The sequence below is a fragment of the Salvelinus namaycush genome, chromosome 42 (genome assembly GCF_016432855.1).
Source record: "Salvelinus namaycush isolate Seneca chromosome 42, SaNama_1.0, whole genome shotgun sequence".
Classification (NCBI taxonomy): Eukaryota; Metazoa; Chordata; class Actinopteri; order Salmoniformes; family Salmonidae; genus Salvelinus; species Salvelinus namaycush.
The window spans coordinates 8,850,515-8,875,773 of record NC_052348.1 but is presented as its reverse complement, the minus strand read 5'-3'; the positions used below and the strand labels follow the sequence as shown (position 1 = coordinate 8,875,773).

At 42.7% G+C, this 25,259-nt stretch overlaps 2 protein-coding genes and 1 pseudogene across 2 annotated transcripts in view; all 3 read right to left on the bottom strand.

The window, feature by feature from the left end:
• LOC120034801 (zinc finger protein GLI4-like) overlaps positions 1 to 25,259 on the bottom strand; it is a 320,522-nt gene that overhangs the window by 127,897 nt on the left and 167,366 nt on the right. The gene's annotated exons all lie outside the window — the stretch shown is intronic.
• Positions 6,979 to 10,106, bottom strand: LOC120034855 (zinc finger protein 7-like). Its single transcript, XM_038981505.1, has 3 exons — positions 9,250 to 10,106; positions 8,721 to 8,851; positions 6,979 to 8,526 (listed from the first exon to the last, which is right to left on the bottom strand). Exons 1-3 carry the CDS (start codon positions 9,530 to 9,532, stop codon positions 7,432 to 7,434), a joined length of 1,509 nt encoding a protein of 502 aa, XP_038837433.1. The 5' UTR covers positions 9,533 to 10,106; the 3' UTR covers positions 6,979 to 7,431.
• LOC120034861 overlaps positions 20,056 to 25,259 on the bottom strand; it is a 30,610-nt pseudogene continuing 25,406 nt past the window's right edge.

Below are 25,259 nucleotides of genomic sequence, written 5' to 3'. Positions count from 1 at the left end.
TGTAGCTAGTGACCTTCACCCCTAATAATTATCACAACAAACTAAGACTGGAGGCAACAGTCAAAGTATAATTGGCTTAACAGCCAACGCGTTTTTTTTTAAAATATACAACTAAAATAGTACTCACTTATAGGTATGGGTAAATGTTTACAAGTTGCTAGCTATCCCATAAACCCATCTTCGAAAACCCCATATTTTCATCTTCTGTGGTTTGGTAACCTCCGATTCTTCGACGGACTCTGGCCGGACTAAAGAAGACTGCACAGGATGGAAAAATTCAAACGGAGCCTTCACTTGCAGGGGGACGTTGCGATTCCACTCTGTGAATGACATCCAACGCAAGGTAATGGAGTGCTTGTGAATGAGGCATAATGCCTCGCTCACACAGGTTATTATTGTACTGTACATTTGACATAGTCTTCACAATCCACGAGGCGCATCACATCGAAAATAATCACACATTAGCAACTTCTTCGGTGGTTTATTACAAGTTGAAAAACATACAGTTTGACGCATACAGTTTGAAAAGCATACAGTTTGACGCAACCGGTGTGTACACGACTTTACACCATGTAGCACCCACTTGAGTGATGCTACTCAAGAGCAGCCACAAAGGTCAGAATAGTTTATCACACTTCAGTTGCCACTTCTACGAGCTAACGCAGTCCTCTCTCCTCTTTTCCCCTCAAGCCAACTAACTGATTTGAATCATCAAAATGATCAGATTATGATAAAAATATGAATAAAAAGAAAACAGGAAGTCAATTGAAACAATTCCATTACAAAAAAAACAACTAATGATGATAAATATAAAAAATGTGTACAGAAGGGATCAACCTCTGGCTGCTATTACGGCACCATGGCGACAAAAATCTCCCATGGCTGTATTAAACATTGCCACTCAATAATTGACTTACTCAGCCACACAAGTCACACACTCAAAGTTGGCTGTATTTATACTGATGTACGTCACTATGTATATCAATGCAACAACAACCAAAACATGCTAAAGTCACGTACCTCTTAACTGTTTCTCAACAGTGCTCACAACACAAGTTTATCTGGGTTATTCTGATGAAACTGGCACTTGACAAAAAATAAATAATATATATATACACTGCTCAAAAAAATAAAGGGAACACTTAAACAACACAATGTAACTCCAAGTCAATCACACTTCTGTGAAATCAAACTGTCCACTTAGGAAGCAACACTGATTGACAATAAATGTCACATGCTGTTGTGCAAATGGAATAGACAACAGATGGAAATTATAGGCAATTAGCAAGACACCCCCAATAAAGGAGTGGTTCTGCAGGTGGTGACCACAGACCACTTCTCAGTTCCTATGCTTCCTGGCTGATGTTTTGGTCACTTTTGAATGCTGGCGGTGCTTTCACTCTAGTGGTAGCATGAGACGGAGTCTACAACCCACACAAGTGGCTCAGATAGTGCAGCTCATCCAGGATGGCACATCAATGCGAGCTGTGGCAAGAAGGTTTGCTGTGTCTGTCAGCGTGGTGTCCAGAGCATGGAGGCGCTACCAGGAGACAGGCCAGTACATCAGGAGACGTGGAGGAGGCCGTAGGAGGGCAACAACCCAGCAGCAGGACCGCTACCTCCGCCTTTGTGCAAGGAGGAGCAGGAGGAGCACTGCCAGAGCCCTGCAAAATGACCTCCAGCAGGCCACAAATGTGCATGTGTCTTCTCAAACGGTCAGAAACAGACTCCATGAGGGTGGTATGAGGGCCCGACGTTCACAGGTGGGGGTTGTGCTTACAGCCCAACACCGTGCAGGATGTTTGGCATTTGCCAGAGAACACCAAGATTGGCAAATTCGCCACTGGCGCCCTGTGCTCTTCACAGATGAAAGCAGGTTCACACGCACATGTGACAGATGTGACAGAGTCTGGAGACGCCGTGGAGAACGTTCTGCTGCCTGCAACATCCTCCAGCATGACCGGTTTGGCGGTGGGTCAGTCATGGTGTGGGGTGGCATTTCTTTGGGGGGCCGCACAGCCCTCCATGTGCTCGCCAGAGGTAGCCTGACTGCCATTAGGTACCGAGATGAGATCCTCAGACCCCTTGTGAGACCATATGCTGGTGCGGTTGGCCCTGGGTTCTTCCTAATGCAAGACAATGCTAGACCTCATGTGGCTGGAGTGTGTCAGCAGTTCCTGCAAGAGGAAGGCATTGATGCTATGGACTGGCCCGCCCGTTCCCCAGACCTGAATCCAATTGAGCACATCTGGGACATCATGTCTCGCTCCATCCACCAACGCCACGTTGCACCACAGACTGTCCAGGAGTTGGCGGATGCTTTAGTCCAGGTCTGGGAGGAGATCCCTCAGGAGACCATCCGCCACCTCATCAGGAGCATGCCCAGGCGTTGTAGGGAGGTCATACAGGCACGTGGAGGCCACACACACTACTGAGCCTCATTTTTACTTGTTTTAAGGACATTACATCAAAGTTGGATCAACCTGTAGTGTGGTTTCCACTTTAATTTTGAGTGTGACTCCAAATCCAGACCTCCATGGGTTGATAAATTTGATTTCCATTGATCATTTTTGTGTGATTTTGTTGTCAGCACATTCAACTATGTAAAGAAAAAAGTATTTAATAAGAATATTTCATTCATTCAGATCTAGGATGTGTTATTTTAGTGTTCCCTTTTTTGAGCAGTGTATATACAGTACGATTCAAAAGTTTGGACACACCTACTCATTCCAGGGTTTTCTTTATTTTTACTATTTTCTACATTGTATAATAACAGTGAAGACATCAAAACTATGAAATAACACATGGAATCATGTAATAACCAAAAAAATTCTTAAACAAATCAAAATACATTTTATATTTGCGATTCTTCCAAGTAGCCACCCTTTGCCTTGGTGACAGCTTTGCTGGGAAATGGCTCATTTATTGTGTTTGGTTTCATCATTTTAAGAACGAAAATTGAATATAAACTCATTTTCTCGTTTATGGTTTCAAAATTGTGCGTCGAGGAACAGAAAACAAAATGTATCCCATGTTTTCTTTCGTTCATACCCAGAAGTACACGTTAGTTATTCACAGTGCATAGGGGGTTTGTTTACAGTGTGGGTTGATCTGCACTGTCGGCAGCACATAGAAAGGATTAGACCTTTGTGTGACAGGAAGTTAAAAATAGTAATGTTAGCTAAGATGCTGAATTTACCATGAAATTAGCATTCCAATAGAACGAAATCAACAACTGAAATTGGCTTGCACTAGGTGGCTAGCTAGCTAATGTTAATGCTTGCAAGCTAGTAAGCTGGCTAACTGTCTATAGTCTGGCTATAGTCATGTTAGCTAGAAGTAGCTAGTAGAAGTAAGTTAGTCCCTCAACCTGCTAAGATGAAGCTGCCCAGCCAGAGGTACTTGATGCAGAAAGGTGACATTTCTCCATTACATTCTGTAGCTAACTTAGTTAGATCTTCTGGCTGACTAATGCTGGTGCTTATTGGCTGAGTAATAATGAACTGAAGTTACTGTAAATCGTTACATATCTGGCACTTTGCATAGCTATTGCTTACACATTCACTACAACAATATCCAGTTAAACTACAGTCAATGCTAATACTGTGTGTTTGTATGGGCGGGTGTGGATTCAGAATGTGCCTGCAGGCGAAGGGCACAGTATGGCATCTGAGCAGATCATCATGAACTTCATCCATAGTTTGCCTCTGAATTGGTGTCCACATCAGGCTATTTACTTGTTACATATTTGTTAGACTGTGTCCCTTTCACAGAATTTGAATGATCCCTCCACTGTCACATGCTCTCTCTGTTTGTCTACAGGATACATTAAGGGAAGTTGCTTTGCTGTTGGCACCAATCCCACACTGCCAAACAACAACTACTTCATCCCCATCATCCTAAACTTTTCTAACTGTTGTTCAAGTACTCTTTGATTAAATCGGATTGATTAAATGTTTCATTTGCAAGTGTGTTTTTTTATTGAAAGTTGCGGGTTGTCTCTTGTATGGAGTTAAACGTTTCAAAGGATAACTTGAGCATGAAGTCCATTTCCCAGTTAGTTTTGGCTCAGAGTAAAACACCTCAATCCCTGATCTAATTTCAACAAATTCAACAAACCTTTACATGGTGTAATAGCTGATACATTGGTCTATCAAAATCTACATTTCAAATGTTGTTAATATTAAGTCAAATATTTGCTTGTTTAGTCGCAAACTGAAATTAAGCAAACTTTTAAAATTTTAGCTACCAGGAGATGTTGAAGCGATTTCTGCATAGTGCATCTTTAAGACAACATTTATCAAAACCTGGGCCCGTAGCCACAAAGAGTCTCAGAGTAGAAGTGCTCATCGAGAGGATCAGGTCCCCATCATAGACTTATTCATTATGATCTAAAAGGCTAAACTGATCCTAGATCATCACTCCTACTCTGAGATGCTTTGTGGATATGGGCCCTGACCTAATACACTACATGACCACTACATGCTCGTTGAACATCTCATTCCAAAATCATGGGCATTAATACGGAGTTGGTCCCCCCTTTGCTGCTATAACAGCCTCCACTCTTCTGGGAAGGCTTTCCACTAGATGTTGGAACATTGCTGCAGGGACTTTCTTCCATTCAGTCACAAGAGCGTTAGTGAGGTCGGGGACCAGCATTTCGCTACACCGTGTATGTGATAAATACAATTTTGACTGATGTTGGACGATTAGGCCTGGCTCGCAGTCGGCATTCCAATTGATCCCAAAGGTGTTCGATAGGGTTGAGGTCAGGGCTCTATGCAGGCCAGTCAAGTTCTTCCACACCGAACTCAACAAACCATTTCTGTATGGACCTCCCTTTGTGCACGGGAGAATTGTCATGCTAAAACAGGAAAGGGCCTTCCCCAAACTGTTGCCACAAAGTTGGAAGCACAGAATCGTCTAGAATGTCATTGTATGCTGTAGCGTTAAGATTTCCCTTCACTGGAACTAAGGGGCCTAACCCGAACCATGAAAAACAGCACCAGACCATTATTCCTCCTCCGCCAAACCTTACAGTTGGCACTATGCATTGGGCAGGTAATGTTCTCTTGGCATTCACCAAACCCAGATTTGTCCATTGGACTGCCAGATGGTGAAGTGTGATTCATCACTCCAGAGAACACGTTTCCACTGCTCCAGAGTCCAATGGCTTCGAACTTTACACCACTCCAGCCGACGCTTGGCATAGCGCATAGTGATCTTACGCTTGAGTGCGGCTGCTTGGCCACGGTAACCCATTTCATCAAGCTCCTGACGAACAGTTCTTGTGCTGACGTTGCTTCCAGAGGCGGTTTGTTACTCGGTAGTGAGTGTTGCAACCGAGGACAGACGATTTTTATGCGCTACTGTCATATATACATATATTCATATACATAGCTCATAAATCAAGCACATATATTAAACATCATTTAGGTGGCCTAGGCTGATTTAGAGCCTGCTTGTGACCATAGGATTAAAGCTTGCACAACACACCCCATTTCTAAGACACAAGACTGTTGTTGCATAACACATGGTTCCCCATTTTGTCACAAGGACACTAACCGCACAAAACAGTTATAGAGCGCCAAACTAAACCGCCTGACTTAAGTCATTGCTTGCACCCCTCTAATCAGGAAACCCCCTAGCCCCAGACAGTAACTGCCAGTTACAGTTCCCCTTATCTCTCGACTACTTGACACACAGACATTTCATCATCGCATGAACACACACACCTCACTCCCCTCTCTACTGGTCGGGTGCCAAGAGCAGAGGACTCTGCTGTGCACCAATGGGGCTCCTGCTCTGGCCAGAGCAGGCCCGCCTCCAACTCTTCAGGACCAGTCAGAAGACCAACACGACGAGACTCTACCTACATAGTTCCATGTATTTAATCTGCTGCAAATCTCTGTTTAGGAGCCTCTTTCAGCTGACTCCATACTGAGTCATATGACTAGGTCCGTGCACGCTAAACTGCAGGACAAGATGTCTTTGACTTAATAAACCTGCCATTTTGCTACAACTGAAATCCACTCTGTCCAGTGTTCATGATTTGGTCTCACTCTCCAGTAAATGAAACACCAACACTACTCACTTCAGCACTCGACAGTCCCGTTCTGTGAGTTTGTGGGGCCTACCACTTAGCGACTGAGCAGTTGTTGCTCCTAGACGTTTCCACTTAACAATAACAGCACTTACAGTTGACCAGGGCAGCTCTAGCAGGGAAGACATTTTTCGAACTGACTTGTTGGAGAGCTTGCATCCTATGACGGTGCCACGTTAAAAGTCACTGAGCTCTTCAGTAAGGCCATTCTACTGCCAATGTTTCTCTATGGAGATTACATGGCTGTGTGCTCGATTTTATACACCTGTCAGCAACCGGTGTGGCTGATATAGCCGAAGGGGTGTCGACGTACTTTTGTATATATAGTGTAACATGCAGACAATAGTTAACATTGGGCTCACCTCAGTGATATTGTGTGGTCCTATGTTGCTCAGCTGGTTCCTCTGTGGGTTCAGGAGGAGGTGTAGTCTGGTTGTCCTCCATGACCATGGTCCCCTCAGGGTTCCCCAGACCCTCCTCCTTCACCAGCAGCATCTCCTATTCCTGGGAGAGGTGATACAGATTACACTGACATACACTCCCTCAGGTACGTACACACAGATGAACACACATTAAACATGGAGTGCTTACCCATCCCCACTACATTTGAGTCCTATACTGTATTTACAGAATGACTTCATTGTTGTTAAACCCATCATGGTGGACACATATGATGTTGTGGATAAATATGAGTCAGCTATGATAAGTCAAAAGTCATCAGACAAACCTGACTAAACTATTTTGACGTGTACAGTAGGTGTGTTAGTGTGGGTATATTTAGTAATTGTATATTGGTTATAAAGCTCTGTTGTGTGTATGTCGAATAGGGTGAGATCAGATGTAATGTATATTAAAGGGATTCTCAAATAACGAGAACAAAGTCAACATTTTTATTTATTTAACATACACGTTTTAAATTCACCGTATAAAAACCACACATACATCTGCATGAACTTGATAAACTGCATTAATATACTCATTAAAAGTGTCTTGGGCAAAAAATGAAATATTGAAGGGAAGTAATGAAATAGGAATTTGTGAACATCATATAGCCTACACAGTACAAATACAATATGTAACAGACTCATTAGGCTTTTATATGCATTATATATCACTATATCTGGATGCAATATTCTACCCAGGAATATTTAACACTGAAATCTGTTACTCTCATTATTCCAAATGCATCTGTGGATCTTTTCTGTTGACAACATTCATCTTTGTCTTTAATGCAGGGTTTGATGTCAAAGTCAGAAGCTATCAAATGGAATGGTTACTTTCTATGTTATAGAGTGGAATGGTTTTTCTGCTGCTGTATCCTCAGGTAGTTACTCTCTGAATGGCCTCTCTCCCGTGTGGACCTTCAGGTGCATCTTCAGATGGTGCTGGTGGGAGAACCGCTTCTCACACTGTTGGCAGCTGTAGGGTTTCTCCCCTGTGTGGACCCTCTGGTGCCTCTTTAGGTTGCCAGCATGGGCGAACCGCATGTGGCACTGGGTACAGCTGTAGGGTTTTTCCCCTGTGTGGACCCTCTGGTGGATCTCCACCTTCTGAGGGCAGCTGAAGCCTTTGTTACAGAACATGCAGAGGAACCGCTTCTCTTTACTGCCCGTTTTTGATCCCCCTCCCCGAGCCTTGGACCTTTGGTCGTTTGAGTTCAATACCTGATCGAATAGGCCTTGTGAATCGGAAGGTGCCATCGACATCGACACTGAGTGTAAAGAGGAGTTGGTTGTGACATTTAGATTTGTCTCTAAGTTTTCCCTGTAGTCTAAGAAGTCACTGCTGTTGCCCTGCGAGTGTCCTTCTCCTAAATGAGTCTCGACTTCATTCCATGTCAGAGGAGCATCGCCCTCCACTTTCACAGTCACATCATCTAAGGCCAGACCCTCCCCTTTCTCATCCAGGCACTCTTCAGAATACACACTACTACTGTACCGGTTCCAGTCCCCTCTCATTGGATTAGTCTGTGTATCTAAGCCCACAGGCATGTCACCAGGTATCATCCCAGTCTCGGCAGTGTAAGAACAAGATGGATCATTGCCAGTCTGTAATGCGTTACCTGAGTCCTGATGGGAGAGAACCGTCCTCGGGTTACCGTAAAGTAAATACTCTGAGCTGGGAGAAGAACGACATCCCAGTCCCCCCAGCCCCAGTATCTCTGGGTCAGATCCTGTGTGTAAAATCCTTTGTGTTACAGTTAAAGTGTCTGTCTCTGACTTGAGGATGGCGTTCTGCGTTTCACTGTCCTCCGTGATGCTGTGTCGGATCCTGGGCGGCACTAGGGTGGCGGTGGAGTCCTCTGTGGCTACAGGGGGCACTCCAGCCGCTCCAGTCTGGATGTTTCTGCTGTGTCGTGGGTCCTCCTCTCCTTCAGACCTCTCCAGCTTGACCCCAGGACCTGCAGCCTCTGCATCTGCAGGCTGACAAGGAGGAGGTTATTACCGGTATATGAGTAGGATTAGATAACAATGTCGTAGGGAAGTCTCACAAGCTCCCCTATGGCAGATAAATGAGGATGTACATGTAACCAAGTGAATAGCCGAGGTGAGCCTTTCTGAAATAAACGGGATACATTTGATGTACTGTAATTTTGATGTAATACTATTACATTAACCTCTATCACGATAACGTGCTGGGTTGAGGTTCCACTCCCCTCGTCAACAGTGATTGGTTGGTCATCTCTACATGTTTTGTGTCCCACTTGCTTCACAAAGCCCCTGTAGCCTCCAGTGAGATGTCCTTCACCTGAGAGAGTGTTTGGGGGAAAAGAGATGGTTAGGTTAGCCACTGTCAATGATCAACACTATAATGTACACTATTGACCATTTTGACACTGTCTAGAATTGACAAGGATGTAAGGTAACACATTGCATAACTTCTTGATATACAATTTATAGACTGATTGACTATGTTCCATGCAGCATATTGTTTTCAATAAGTAAATAATAGGAAATTCCGTAAATCAATTATCTGGTTAGAACATCATATTTTGTCTTTGTGCAAAATAGCCAAGCAATTATTGCATACTATCCAACAAACTGACCAAGACCCAATTCTGGTTAACCATATGTGGTTAAGACATCTAAAATCATATCGTGGAAAAAGCGACAGGCCCTGCAGGCTCTTCGTTCTGAAAAATGTACCTCTTGCCATTCCTCTGTATCGGTCGAGGATCTTGACACTACTGGGACGACTGGCGAGGACGCGCTCTCGCGTTGTTCTATCTGTGCGCTCCCGTGCAACCTTCGGTTCCAATAGGTGTAGTTTCCTCCGCAATGCCCTGTTCTCTTTCTGGCTTTGAGTTATTTCCAAACGAAACACTGCATAGTCGTCGTCTACGAGTTTACAGATATCTGCCACGGCTGCATTCGCTAGCACCTCCATGATGGAGGCTATTTGAGTCTGAAAAACCACACAGTTAGCCATGTTGGCTAATGTTCACAGCTAGCTAACTGGCGTTACCTATATAACATTTATCAACCAAGCCGTCTCCAACGCGAATTAAATACTACAGGGTGTAAGTATGTGCTTCTGTGCAGCTAATTAGTCATATTTTGAGTTCCAGTGTGTTAATAAACGTCCAAATAACACAAATAAAAATGCTAACGTGTAAATTGTACTTGGTCGCTGTTCACTTCCGGTTACACTGACGAGAAAGGGATCTTATTGGTTGGCGTCATAGCTCAAAGGGTTTTAAATGAAAAAAAACGAAATATTCCAAGATCCACGCCTCACGATATTGGCCGTTCGATAGCCAATGGGCTCTCAGAATCCCTTTCACCGCCGCGTTCGAGGAGAAGCAGTCTGCTTTTCGCATTGCCGTGTCCATCCAGGTATTACGATTGACTGACAGATAACAAACTAAATGCCACGCTATATGTGAACTAAGCAAGCTAGCTAACGAATTAGATATGGTTACGAGTATAATTTCTTATTTTCAGATACAAAAAAATAGAGCTAAAGTAGCATAATTGAAGTTGGTATGCTGCGTTGCACTTCATGGAATCAATAAAAAGCTGTCTACTTTGACAGACTGAGCAGTAGTCTACCACTGGAAGAAAGTGAAGACAACTAACGGTACTCAGTAAGGTAGCTAGTTACGATAAGTGGTGGGAAAAAGTACCTAATTGTCATACTTGAGTAAAAGTATAGATACCTTAATCAAGTAAAAGTGGAAGTCACCCAGTAAAATACTACTTGAGTATAAGTCTAAAAGTATTTTTTTCTAAATACACTTAACTATAAAAAGTAAAAGTATAACTCATTTCAAATTCCTTATATTAAGCAAAGCAGACTGCATAATTTTCTTGTTTTAAAAATGTACGAATAGCCAGGGGTACACTCCAACACTTAGACATCATTTACAAATGAAGCATTTGTATTTAGTGAGTCTGCCAGATCAGAGGCAGTAGTGATGACCACGTGTTCTCTTGATATGTGCGACAATTTTGCTGTCCTGCTAAGCATTCACCATGTAAACAGTACTTTTGGGTGTCAGGGAAAATGTATGGAGTAAAAACGACATTACTTTCTTTAGGAATGTAGTGAAGTAAAAGTTGTCAAAAATATAAATATTAAAGTACAGATACCCCAAAAAACGACTTAAGTAGTACTTTAAATTAAAGTATTTTTACTTAAGTACTTTACACCACTGGTTACTATAATGTATCTATCTGGCTATGATCTATTAATCTGATCCCTTCTAGAATGTCAACAAAATTAAAAGATGTCTGTGCACTTGTAAGGTAATAATAGATAATTTACCTTATGGTAAATGTGAACTTTAAATTATTGTCATGTCTAGCATGGCATGTATTTAAAACGATTAAAGTTATTATATTAATGCCACTTTCACATTTATGTTTCCATCATTCTAAGATATGGCAATCAGCAGTAGAAACAATAACAATGCGGTTTCCCCGCCCCTGGTACGGCGAAAAGCTGAGAGATGGGCCTGGAGAAATGTAAACACTCAAATTCATAGACAGATCTATGGATGCAAGGACCGACCATCCACAGTTTTAACCATGTTTTGAGGTGATATTTTCTTTGTTTACAAACACTGTAAACAAACATTGGAGTTAAACAAGCTTGTATTTTGGGTTCTGATGGGGTGCGACAATTGAACTAAGCTCATGAGGCATTTACAATTTATATTATTCAATAATCAATGGATACATATAGTTAATTTATAAGTCCAAAAATGGATGTAGGAACTGCTGATTGCCCCTTTAAAGTCTGCACATTGGACAAACTATCTATCAATGCCAATTGGAGACTAGCCCATTGGAAGAAGAGGTCAACCACCTCAGGTGTCAACTGCCGGTCTCTTCCACCTCAGAAAATGCAGTGCCTTGCCCACACCCAAGGCAGTAACAAGGGAGAGGGAGGCAAAATCCCCAGTCGACCAAATAACAGACCATGCCAGAGAACAAAGAAACAAAGAAAGTAGTTTTATATTTGTATCTCACCTCCTTCCCTAAAAAAAAGTCATATTATGCAATAAAATGTAGCCTAAGCTATGATATTGGATAGCCTATTCTTATCAACTATCTATTTTCATAGTGTGAATGATGGAAAGTTATTTTTTTTTAAATCAATTGATTAATTGGCATCAGGAAGGTGCCTGTAATGGTGTCCTGCAATAACTGTATTTATGCTCTGCAACCACATTCTCTGTGTCTACATTAATAGGTCATGGATAGGACACACTAGACAGGACCCACCAGACCTAGAGCCATCTTGGGTGGTGCTCACCCCAGGCTGGCAAACCTGGATAAGGTGTTCTTTGTCCTTGATGTGATGTTCCCCCAAGGTGACATTCTGGTGAAATCCACCCTACTGGTAATTTATAGTGTCTGCATATCATCAGTCTACCATCATTCTATCTACAGTATAACTGCACAATATCCTACAAAATAACATTTTATGGGTAGCCAGGCTGGGACTCCTTGGGGCAGCCAGTCCAACACCTTTGTCCAGGAGTGTCAAACTCAATTCCAGGAGAGACGCTTGTCTACTGGGTTATTACCTTTGAATTCATGTTCAATTAAGACCTGGAAAACCAGGTGAGAGTTCCAAACTAATAAACGGATACTCACCCCTCCAGGAATTGAGTTTGACACCCCTGCCTTAGTCCTTACATCATGAAGTCTGAGCATAACAATACATTTGAAATGCCTGAATTCAGGATCAATTGAGCTTTCCCAAAAAAGATGGTGGCTGGGATAGGTTAATTTGGATTGCAGATTTTCTGGAGAAGAAAAACGGTTATACGGCCCATTTAAACTTTATCTTTACTTCACGACATGCCACTGGCTTTGAGTAAGGCCAGTGTGTCTATGTATGCGGATGACTCAACATTATACACGTCAACTACTACAGCGACTGAAATGACTGCAACACTTAACAAAGAGTTGCAGTTAGTTTCGGAATGGGTGGCAAGGAATAAGTTCGTCCTAAATATTTCCAAAACTAAAAGCATTGTATTTGGGACAAATCATTCACCAAACCCTAAACCTCAACTACATCTCGTAATGAATAATGTGGAAATTGAGCAAGTTGTGGTGACTAAACTGCTTGGAGTAACCCTGGATTGTAAACTGTCATGGTCAAAACATATTGATACAACAGTAGCTAAGATGGGGAGAAGTCTTTCCATAATAACGCACAGCTCTGCCTTCTTAACAACACTATCAACAAGGCAGGTCCTACAGGCCCTGGTTTTGTCGCACCTGGACTACTGTTCAGTCGTGTGGTCAGGTGCCAAAAAGAGGGACTTGGGAAAATTGCAGTTGGCTTAGAACAGGGCAGCACAGCTGGCCCTTAAAAATACACGGAGAGCTAACATTAATGACATGCATGTCAATTTCTTATGGCTCAAAGTGGAAGAGAGATTGACTTCCTCATTACTTGCTTTTGTAAGAGGTGTTGACAAGCTGAATGTACCGAGCTGTCTATTTAAAATGCTCGCAGAGCTCAGACACCCATGCATACCCCACAAGACATGCCACCAGAGGTCTCTTCACAGTCCCCAAGTCCAGAACAGACTATGGGAGGCGCACAGTACTACATAGAGCCATGACTATGTAACCGATGTGAAATGGCTAGCTAGTTAGCGGTGGTGCGCGCTAGCAGCCTTTCAGTCGGTGACGTCACTTGCTCTGAGACCTTGAAGTAGTGGTTCCCCTTGCTCTGCAAGGGCCGCGGCTTTTGTGGAGCGATGGGTAACGATGCTTCGTGGGTGACTATTGTTGATATGTGCAGAGGGTCCCTGGTTCGCGCCCGAGTCGGGGCGAGGGGACGGACTAAAGTTATACTGTTACAACAATGCAAATTAATTACTTAAATCATACAATGTGATTTTCTGAATTTTTGTTTTAGATTCCGTCTCTCACAGTTGAAGTGTACCTATGATAAAAATGACAGACCTCTACATGCTTTGTAAGTAGGAAAACCTGCAAAATCGGCAGTGTATCAAATACTTGTTCTCCCCACTGTATATGTCAACTTAAGAATAGTTCCCAGATATCCCCTGCGTACATCTCGAGTCACACTGCTACAATTTCACCCGGTTGTGGACACTCCTATGTCTGATAAGGTTAGTCAGGAAGGAGAAGCTCTTGTAACAAAGTTTGCACTTAAAGGGCTTGTCCTTGGTGTGAACGGTCTGGTGCTCCCTCAAATAGTCTGCCCTAGCGAAGCGCTTCCCACATGTGGGGCAGGCGTACGGCTTGTCGGCGTCTGTCCTAATACACGGCCTCCCACGTTGTGACCCAATGACACCAGACGAGGCAGAAGCAGGAGTCACCACCCTCAGGTGGTTAGTCTTTAAGCTCCCTCCTTGACCTCTAGCCATTGTTTGGGTGTTGTTGGGATTGTGTGCTGTGTTATAGGCTAGGTACCTCTTGTGGTGAACGCTCATCCTGACCCTGTCTGTATTGGTGGGGTAACCATGAGGTAACTGAGGAAGGCTAGACCCAGGTCCAGGCCCTCTATGAACCCATTCACCAGGCATTAGACAAGATCCTGAAGGAGAAGACAGACTTCCTGTTAGACTCTCACCGGGGGTGTCTCCCACTGCTCTCTGTGAAGACTGAAGCCCAGGGTGACCTGCTCTGTTCATCATGGATACTGTGGTGTTTGTATCATAGGAACAGGAGGGTCTATCTCTATCAGCCCCAGGCCCTGCTTCATCCCTGCACTGAGACTGTAAAGAGAAGGGTCTGGGCTGCAGACTGGATCCATGACTGGAGCCTCTGTCTATCTGATGACCAGTAGGACTGAGGTTGTTTAGTCCACCTGTCCACTGGTTGTGTTCTGTGTGGTGGTTGTGGTGGAGTCTCTGTCCCTCGTGGTTCGGTTCTGTTTCTGACTCGGAAAGGAAAAGTGACGGCTCCTGATCCAGGGTCCTGATCCGGAGCCAAGGTTTGTGACCAGCCGCCTCAGAGGTCCAGTCTCGCCTGCCAGCAACACCGGATATCAGCAGGTCCTCATGGACTGCAGACTGTAAACACAAATTGTACAGAAGAGAATAAAGGTTTATATAAGAAACTCTGCTGTACACACAAAACATTACATGATATTATACTCTTAACTACTGTTCAAAAGTTTGGGGTCACTTAGAAATGTCCTTGTTTTTGAAAGAAAAGCACATTTTTTGTCCATTAAAATAAATCAAATTGATCAGAAATTACAGTGTAGACATTGTTAATGTTGTAAATGACTATTGTAGCTGGAAACGGCAGATTTTTTATGGAATATCTACATAGGCGTACAGAGGCCCATTATCAGCAACCATCACGCCTGTGTTCCAATGGCACGTTGTGTTAGCTAATCCAAGTTTATAATTTTAAAAGGCTAATTGATCATTAGAAAACACTTTTGCAAGTATGTTAACTTCTTTGGGGTAGGGGGCAGTATTTTAACGTCCGGATGAAAAGCGTGCCCAGAGTAAACTGCCTGCTACTCAGGCCCAGATGCTAGGATATGCATGTTATTAGTAGATTTGGATAGAAAACACTCTGCAGTTTCTAAAACTGTTTGAATGATGTCTGTGAGTATAACACAACTCATATGGTAGGCAAAAACCTGAGAAAATATCCAACCAGGAAGTGGGAAATCTGAGGTTTTTAGTTTTTCAACCCTTTGCTTATCCAAGATACAGTGGAAATGGGGTCATGTTGCACTTCCTAAGGCTTCCACTAGATGTCAACAGTCTTTAGAACCATGTATGATGCTTCTACTGTGAAGCGGGGGCGAATGAGAGGGGATTGAATAAGGTCTGCCATGAGCTGAGTTCCAATGCATTTCTGAAGACAAAGGAATTCTCCGGTTGGAACTTTATTGAAGATTTATGTTAAAAACATCCTAAATATTGATTCTATACTTCGTTTGACATGTTTCTACGGACTGTAATATGACTTTTCGTCTGAACTTTTGCCTGGACCTGCCCGCGCGTTGTGAGTTTAGATTGTGTACTGAACGCGCAAACAACAAGGAGGAATTTGGACATAAATGATGGACATTATCGAACAAAACAAACATGTATTGTGGAACTGGGATTCCTGGGAGTGCATTCTGATGAAGATCATCAAAGTGAATATTTATAAATGCTATTTCTGACTTCTGTTGACTCCAACATGGCGGATAGCTCTTTGGGTTGATTTGTCATCTGAGCGCCGTACTCAGATTATTGCATGGTTTGCTTTTTCCGTAAAGTTTTTTTGAAATCTGACACAGCGGTTGCATTAAGGAGAAGTGGATCTAAAATTCCATGTATAACACTTGTATTTTCATCAACATTTATGATGACTATTTCTGTAAATTGATGTGGCTCTCTGCAAAATCACCGGATGTTTTGGAACTACTGAACATAACGCGCCAATGTAAACTCAGATTTTTGGATATAAATATAAACTTTACCGAACAAAACATACATGTATTGTGTAACATGAAGTCCTATGAGTGTCATCTGATGAAGATCATCAAAGGTTAGTAATTAATTTTATCTATATTTCTGCTTTTTGTGACTCCTCTCTTTGGCTGGGAAAATGGCTGTGTTTTTCTGTGACTTTGCTCTGACCTAACATAATCGTTTGGTTTGCTTTCGTCGTAAAGCCTTTTTGAAATCGGACACTGTGGCTGGATTTACAACAAGTGTATCTTTAAAATGGTGTAAAATACATGTATGTTTGAGGAATTTTAATTATGGGATTTCTGTTGTTTTGGCGCCCTGCAGTTTCACTGGCTGTTGACGAGGTGAGACGCTACCGTCCCACATACCCTAGAGAGGTTTTAACACAGCTGAAAACTGTTGTCCTGATTAAAGAAGCAATAAAACGGGCCTTCTTTAGGCTAGTTGAGTATCTGGAGCATCAGCATTTATAGGTTCGATTACAGGCTCAAAGTGGCCAGAAACAAAGAACTTTCTTCCAAAACTCGTCAGTCTATTCTTGTTCTGAGAAATGAAGTCTATTCCATGCGAGAAATTGCCAAGAAACTGAAGATCTCGTACAACGCTGTGTACTAGTCCCTTCACAGAACAGCACAAACTGTCTCTAACCAGAATAGAAAGAGTGGGAGGCCCCGGTGCACAACTGAACAAGTGGACAAGTACATTAGTGAAAAGGGAGGGGCATGTAAGAAAGAGCGGGAGAAAAGACAAAGAACTATGCTCATGGAAATGCTAATACTTTCAACATGAAAGGCCGCTGACTCTATTCCAACTAAACTACTGAAAGAGCTGCTTCCTGTGCCTGGCCCTCCTATGTTGAACATAATAAACACCTCCCTATCCACCGGATGTGTACCAAACTCACTAAAAGTGGCAGTAATAAAGCCTCTCTTCAAAAAGCCAAACCTTGACCCAGAAAATATTTTAAAAACTAATTGGCCTATATCGAATCTCCAATTCCTCAAAAAAAAAAATGAAAAAGCTGTTGCGCAGCAATTCACTGCCTTCCTGAAGACAAACAATGTATACGAAATGTCTGGTTTTAGACCCCATCATAGCACTGAGACTGCACCCGTGACGGTGGTAAATTACCTTTTAATGGCGTCAGACCAAGGCTCTGCATCTGTCCTCGTGCTCCTAGACCTTAGTGCTGCTTTTGATTCCATCGATCACCACATTCTTTTGGAGAGATTGGAAACCCAAATTGGTCTACACGGACAAGTTCTGGCTGGGTTTAGAGCTTATCTGTTGGAAAGATATCAGTTTGTCTCTGTGGATGGTTTGTCCTCTGACAAATCAACTGTAAATGTCGGTGTTCCTCAAGGTTACGTATTAGGACCACTATTGTTTTCACTATATATTTTACCTCTTGGTGATGTCATTCGGAAACATAATGTTAACTTTCACTGCTATGCGGACGATACACAGCTGTACATTTCAATGAAACATGGTGAAGGCCCAAAATTGCCCATCCTGGAAGCCTGTGTTTCATACATAAGGAAGTGCATGGCGGCACATTTTTTACTTTTAAACTCGTACAAAACAGAGATGCTAGTTCTAGGTCCCAAGAAACTAAGATCTTCTGTTGGATCTGACAATTAACCTTGATGGTTGTACAGTTGTCTCAAATAAAACTGTGAAGGACCTCGGCGTTACTCTGGACCATGATCTCTCTTTTGACAAACATATCAAGACTGTTTTAAGGACAGCTTTTTTTCCATCTACGTAACATTGCAAAAATCTGAAACTTTCTGTCCAAAAATTATGCAGAAAAATTAATACATGCTTTTGTCACTTCTAGTTTAGACTACTGCAATGCTCTACTTTCCGGCTACCCGGATAAAGCACAACATAAACTTCAGTTAGTGCTAAACACAGCTGCTAGAATCTTGACTAGAACCAAAAAATGTGATCATATTACTCCAGTGCAAGCCTCTCTACACTGGCTTCCTGTTAAGACTAGGGCTGATTTCAAGGTTTTACTGCTAACCTACAAAGCATTACATGGGCTTGCTCCTACCTATCTTTCCGATTTGGTCCTGCAGTACATACCTACACATACGCTATGCTCACAAGATGCAGGCCTCCTTATTGTCCCTAGATTTCTAAGCAAACAGCTGGATGCAGGGCTTTCTCCTATAGAGAGCTCCATTTTTATGGAATGGTCTGCCTATCCATGTGAGAGACGCAGACTCTGTCTCGACCTTTAAGTCTTTATTGAATACTTATCTCTTCAGTAGGTCCTATGATTGAGTGTAGTCTGGCCCAGGGGTGTGAAGGTGAATGGAAAGGCACTGGAGACACATACCACCCTTGCTGTCTCTGCCTGGCCGGTTCCCCTCTCTCCACTGGGATTTTCTGCCTCTAACCCTATTACGGGGGCTGAGTCACTGGCTTACTGGTGCTCTTCCATGCCGTTCTTAGGAGGGATGCGTCACTTGAGTGAGTTGAGTCACTGATGTTATCTTCCTGTCCGGGTTGGCGCCCCCTCTGGTTTGTGCTCTGGGGGAGATCTTCGTGGGTTATACTCGGCCTTGTCTCAGGGTAGTAAGTTGGTGGTTTGAAGATATCCCTCTAGTGGTGTGGGGGCTGTGCTTTGGCAAAGTGGATGGGGTTATATCCTGCCTGTTTGGCCCTGTCCGGGGATATCGTCGGACGGGGCCACAGTGTCTCCCGGCTCTTCCTGTCTCAGCCTCCAGTATTTATGCTGCAGTAGTTTATGTGTCGGGGGGCTAGGATCAGTCTGTTATATCTGGAGTATTTCTCCTGTCTTATCCGGTGTCCTGTGTGAATTTAAGTATGCTCCCTCTAACTCTCTCTCTTTTCTCTCTTCTCTCGGAGGACCTAAGCCCTAGAACCATGCCTCAGGACTACCTGGCCTGATGACTCCTTGCTGTTCCCAGTCCACCTGCTGCTGCTCCAGTTTCAACTGTTCTGCCTGCGGCTATGGAACCCTGACCTGTTCACCGGACGTGCTACCTTGTCCCGGACCTGCTGTTTTCGAATCTCTCTCTCTACCGCACCTGCTGTCTCTAACTCTGAATGCTAGGCTATGAAAAGCCAAATGACATTTACTCCTGAGGTGCTGACCTGTTCGCACCCTCTACAACGACTGTGATTATTATTATTTGACCCTGCTGGTCATCTATGAACATTTTGGCCATGTACTGTTATAATCTCTACCCGGCACAGCCAGAAGAGGACTGGCTACCCCTCAGAGCATTGTTCCTCTCTAGGTTTCTCCCTAGGTTCCTGCCTTTCTAGGGAGTTTTTCCTAGCCACCGTGCTTCTACATCTGCATTGCTTGCTGTTTGGGGTTTTAGGCTGGGTTTCTGTATAGCATTTGTATAGCACTACATTGGCTGATGTAAAAAGGGCTTTATAAATACATTTGATTGATTGATTAATTCGAAAATAATTGCAATGTACATATTTACGATTGTATGGCGCTGTTGTCTCCCTGTTGAAATCGCCGGTCCATTTTCTGGAGAGTCAGTCGACAAAGTCTCTGGTTGTGTAAGTCTCTGGTTGTCCACCAGAGGTCACCATGTCCTTTGTAGTCATAGCTTGTTCCCTTTGTTCTTGAAGTGTCTGTTATAATGGATACGTCAGACATACCAATGGTCGTTCAATAGGGAAATGTTCTCCTCTCGTCTTCGGTCAAGTTTCTATTTTACATATACAGCTGCAGACTGTGAATGTGTAGTCTTTAGCTTTGTAGATTTCTTAACCATTTGTAACGTATTAGGCTGGAACTGCACATAACTGGTCTATAGAGTGGTAGCCATTTCAAAGTGGAGACTCCCGTCCTTAAGTTTTCTTGACTAATGTACATTTTGTCACGAGTCCTATTTAAGCACTCGGGGAAAAAGGGGCATTCCCTCCTTTTGTTGTAATGTCTGTGCTCACGTGGGCGTGGCTACTGACTTGGTTAAGACTTCATATGAAAAACAATTCTCTCATTTAGAAGGCAAACATCACATCTTCTCACAAATAGTTTCATATTTAATCATATCAGTTCCCCAACATTTGGATGTGAATATGATCACTGGGAAATATACACATTCCGATATACAGTTATGCTGTTCTACTGTCCTTAGTTACATCACCAATTAGTAATGAATTCGACAAGATTAGTCTTTAAGTACCCACGGTCCATTCCAACAGTTTTGGATTATAGAAATATTGTTTCATTATTCAACCTTTTGATGTTACCGTTTTGGCGGGAGAAATCTCCTTGTAACAAAGAGGTTTCTTTCCCCTCAATCCTGCCAAACCCAATGGCAGAGTTTCTACACGGTATTTACGACCGGTCATAAAACTGGTGGGGGAGAGGGGGGGATCTGGCCCTATGATCCTCACCCAACAGGGCAAGTCATGACACATGGTTATCAAAATGTCACGCCAGAGTAAGCCTCCACAAAGCACAGACCTTATCTTAAGTGTTTTTAAAATCCCCTATGGGAAAAATGAATGGTGGAAAAAAGATTGTAACCATTTTCCTGTTTGACCACTAGGTTCTATGGGTATTATGACAACTCCACTGTGGGGCTCTATATATCCAAAACCAACAGAATGAACAACAAACTAACTAGTACTACATTACATGGGCCGTGTGCATTTTATATTGGTGTATCCTGAGGTAACTCCTCTCTGAGAACCTCTTCCCGCAGTGCATACAGGCAAACGGCCTCTCTCCAGTGTGGACCTTCAGGTGCATCTTCAGATGGTGCTGGTTGGAGAACCTCTTCTCACACTGGGGGCAGCTGTAAGATTTCTCCCATGTGGACCCTCTGGTGCATCTTCAGGTTGGACGAGTCAGAGAAACTGTCCAGAAACAGATGGCAGCAGAATAATTTGTCTTCCGTGTGCATCCTCGGATGGGTCTCCACCTGTTTGGGAAAACTGAAATCTTTCTCACAGAACGAACATGGGAAGTGCTTCTCTTTTATTCTGCCACCTTTACTGATTCAGTTTCTCCTACTGTCATTTGTCAATGAGCTTGTGTAGTCGTTTACTGTTGAGGAACTGGCATTGTCTGAGGTCTGGTTCAACATAGGGAGAGTGTGAGGAAAATGAAGGCCAGGGAGTGTCTGTGTTATCGCAGGGTCCATATTCCAGTTGATACATCTTATAGACGGCAGGCTGAAGGAATTTTTTTGCAATCATTACTTGTGACCCCACCCCAAATATAATGACACAACCTTAAAATCGGTATATTTCGATTTTTACATCAACAAATAATGTCAAAAGCATTACATTTTCATCTCTTATCAAAATTAAAACAAACTAAAAAATACATTTACTCATTAAAATTACCTTTCTCAAAAATGTTTGTATATTGTCCCATACAATAAACCATACTGTTCATTTAAAAAAAAAACATATACAGAAAATGCATTTAAAAACAAATATTGGCAACCCCACTTCAGTTGTGACCCCAACTTTGAATACCACTGTGTTAGGGGGTTAACCTGAGACGCCATCAGTCTCTCTGAATCACAACTAGGACGGAGTCTGTGTCCATTCTCTCTAGCCACATACAGACACATCCCAGTCCCCTCAGACCAAATCTACGCCTCCCCCTGGTCTCAGCCAGTCTGTTGTCATGAAGACTAATATTAGGGATGGGCACGTTATTAGAATATTTGAATATCAACAGACATTAATATTCGATTACATGGGAAAGTATTCATTTCTGAGAGAAAAAATTCTACGTCTATTTTAACAATGAAAAGGCTTTGTCTAAAAATAAATAAAATGATCTATGTGACGTTGCTACATAGCCTACAAGGATGGACCATTATATTAAAAAAACAAAAAAAAACAGCTGTAGCTTGTTGTTATTGTAATCAATCAAAGCGGCTCTACATTGAGAGGGAGATTTATAATCGATGCAAAATTGAATAAAAATTACAGAATTAAGTTGGCTAAATGAGGAGTAGGCTTCACTGATCATCCAACAGGTAGGCTGTTTCATATGAATAGAGTTGTAGACATGTACAGGGAGCGCAGCAAAATAGCTTCAATTGGCCTTGCTACTTAGCTGACTGCTTTAGTTAGCTAGATTTTTTACAAACAATTTGATGGAGTCAAGATAGGCAATACCAGATGGTATGATAGATAACCTATGGCAGCAACAAGTTTGTCTAACCAGCCTTAGTCAGGTTTGGCTACTTTCTCTCTCTCTCCCTCCGTGCCAGACAAATGCCCATCCCTAACTAAGATCGGATGTTGTTTTGTGTTTGACTGTCTGTTTCTGGTTGTGGTTAACAGTTTTTTTCCCCAGCCCAGAGTTGAGGATGCTGTCCCATCCACTGACCTCCACTATGTTGCCTCTGGTCCTGGCCTGATCTGTGATGTTGTCCCCCGGGTCCCTGGCTGCACCGGCCTGGTTTTGGGAATCTAAGATGGCTGCCCAGTCTTCTCTGTTAGTCTCCAGCCAACCACCTGCAGGCAAAATAGACTTTACAAACATGGCAGAGAACTCTAATCATACGTTATAATGTGTGTTTTTGTATGTAAAGATAGGTTGTATTGATTTCATTTTATAAATGAAGAAAAAATAAAAGCCAGGTGCATCACTATTCCCATTGAAGATCTGTTACTGTATGTAGGCTATATGTACAGTGCATTTGGAAAGTATTCAGACCCCTACACTTTTTCCACATTTTGTTACGTTACAGCCTTATTCTAAAATGTATTAAATAAATGTTTTCCCTCATCAATCTACACACAATAGCCCATAATGACAAAGCAAAAACAGGTTTTTATAAATTCTTGATAATGTATTAAAAATAAAAAACAGAAATACCTTATTTACATAAGTATTCAGACCCTTTGCTATGAGACTCGAAATTGAGCTCAGATGCATCCTGTTCCCATTGATCATCCTGAGATGTTTCTACAACTTGATTGGAGTCCACCTGTGGTAAATTCAGTTGATTGGACATGATTTGGAAAGGCACACACCTGTCTATATAAGGTCCCACAGTTGACAGTACATATCAGAGCAAAAATCAAGCCATGAGGTCGAAGGAATTGTCCGTAGAGCTCCGAGACAGGATTGTGTCGAGGCACAGATCTGGGGAAGGGTACAAAAAAATGTATGCAGAATTGAAGGTCTCCAAGGACAAAGTGGCCTCCATCATTCTTAAATGGAAGAAGTTTGGAACCACCAAGACTCTTCCTAGAGCTGGCTGCCCAGCCAAACTGAGCAATCGGGAAAGAAGGACCTTGGTCAGGGAGGTAACAAAGAACCCGATGGTCACTCTGACAGAGCTCTAGAGTTCTTCTGTGGAGATGGGAGAACCGTCCAGATGGACAACCATCTTTGCAGCACTCCTCCAATCAGGCCTTTATGGTAGAGTGGCCAGACAGAAGCCACTCCTCAGTAAAAGGCACATGACAGCCCGTTTGGAGTTTGCCAAAATGCACCTAAAGGACTCTGACCATGAGAAACAAGATTCTCTGGTTTGATGAAACCAAGATTGAACTATTTGGCCTGAATGCCAAGTGTCACGTCTTGAGGGAACTAGGCACCGCTCATCACCTGGCCAATACCATCCCTACGGTGAACCATGGTGGTGGCAGCATCATGCTGTGGGGATGTTTTTCAGTGGCATGGACTGGGAGACTAGTCAGGATCGAGGGAAAGATGAAAGGAGAAAAGTACAGAGAGATCCTTGATGAAAACCTGCTCCAGAGCACGCAGGACCTCAGACTGGGGCGAAGGTTCACCTTCAAACAGGACAACGACCCTAAGCACACAGCCAAGACAAAGCAAGAGTGGCTTCGGGAAAAGTCTCTCAATGTCCTTGAATGGCCCAGCCAGAGCCGGGACTTGAACCCAATCTAACATCTCTAGAGAGACCTGAAAATAGCTGTGCAGTGAGGCTCCACATCCAACCTGACAGAGCTTAAGAGGATCTGCAGAGAATAATGGAAGAAACTACCCAAATACAGGTGTGCCAAGCTTTTAGTGTCATACCCAAGAAGACTGTAATCGCTGCCAAAGGTGCTTCAACAAAGTACAGAGTAAAGGGTCTGAATACTTATGTAAATGTGAGATATCTTTTTATATTTTTTTTATACATTTGCAAACATTTCTAAATGTGTTTTTGCTTTGTCATTATGGGGTATTGTGTATGGATTGATGAGGGGAAAAAATTTAATCAATTTTAATATAAGGCTGTAGCATAACAAAATGTGGAAAACGTGAAGGGGTCTGAGTACTTTCTGAATGCACTGTATGTCAACCTTACCTTGCTCCCCCATCTTAAGTCCACTCAGCAGGTCAATGCTCTCTGGTCCGTCTTCTATAGTCTCCTCTTTGACTAGTAGCAGAGCAGGCTTCCCATCCTCCATGTCTACTGACTGTAAGAGATACAGAGTGAGAGGATGTTGGATTAAGAAATCTGATATGAACACCCTGCTATGGAGCATCTTCTGATTGGGCAATGAGGGATTTCAATGAGTACTATGCAAAAATATTAATTGATTTGATAATATGCAAACGTGTTAGTTGATTTGATTACTTGACACTCTTTAATGGTTTGATCATTTAAAGGCATGGTCCCACACTTGAAGGTCAACTCCTTAGCTTAGAACCAATTTCTCTGTTTTTAAACGGCCTATGTGGCATCGATATGACAGTCATTCTAGTGTCAAAATTGCCTACAAAGTGTAAATATGATACTTTTGGTCAAAGTCAGTCTCGTCCAAAACTGAGTTTTGTTAGTGAGTTCGTCACGACGGTTTGGATTACTTACTTGCCCACTTTTGCCAATGATGCCCAATTGCCCAGAGACAACACGCCCCCCAGCTGTGGTCCAGCTGCCATGTGGACATTTGTTGTCAAGTCTGCATATGGGTCCAAAGCACGGCAAATAGGAGTGAAAATGGCCTTACATAAAGATGATGCAAACTTCCAATGCATTTCAACAATATGGCCTGGAATGAATTACATCCGACACAGTCAATTCTGCTGCATGTCAACCGTCAAACAACTGATTTTGGTGAGTAATTAGCTAAGTAGATAACTGGTACTAGGTAGTAGCTACTTTTGGTTATACAACATTATTTGATAATGCAAGCGAGCCAGGCTAGCTATGATACCACAGATAAAAGTGGAATGATACCGTAGCTAGCTAAAATCGACTAGGGACATCAAACGTTCAGACTGCTGCACAGACACTT

Coding starts and splice junctions, on each gene's coding strand:
- LOC120034855 (XM_038981505.1), bottom strand. CDS start 9,532: ATGGCTAACTGTGTGGTTTTTCAGACTCAAATAGCCTCCATCATGGAG. Junction 8,852..9,249: donor ATACAGAGGAATGGCAAGAG/GTACATTTTTCA, acceptor ACACTCTCTCAG/GTGAAGGACATCTCACTGGA. Junction 8,527..8,720: donor AGCACGTTATCGTGATAGAG/GTTAATGTAATA, acceptor CCTCCTTGTCAG/CCTGCAGATGCAGAGGCTGC.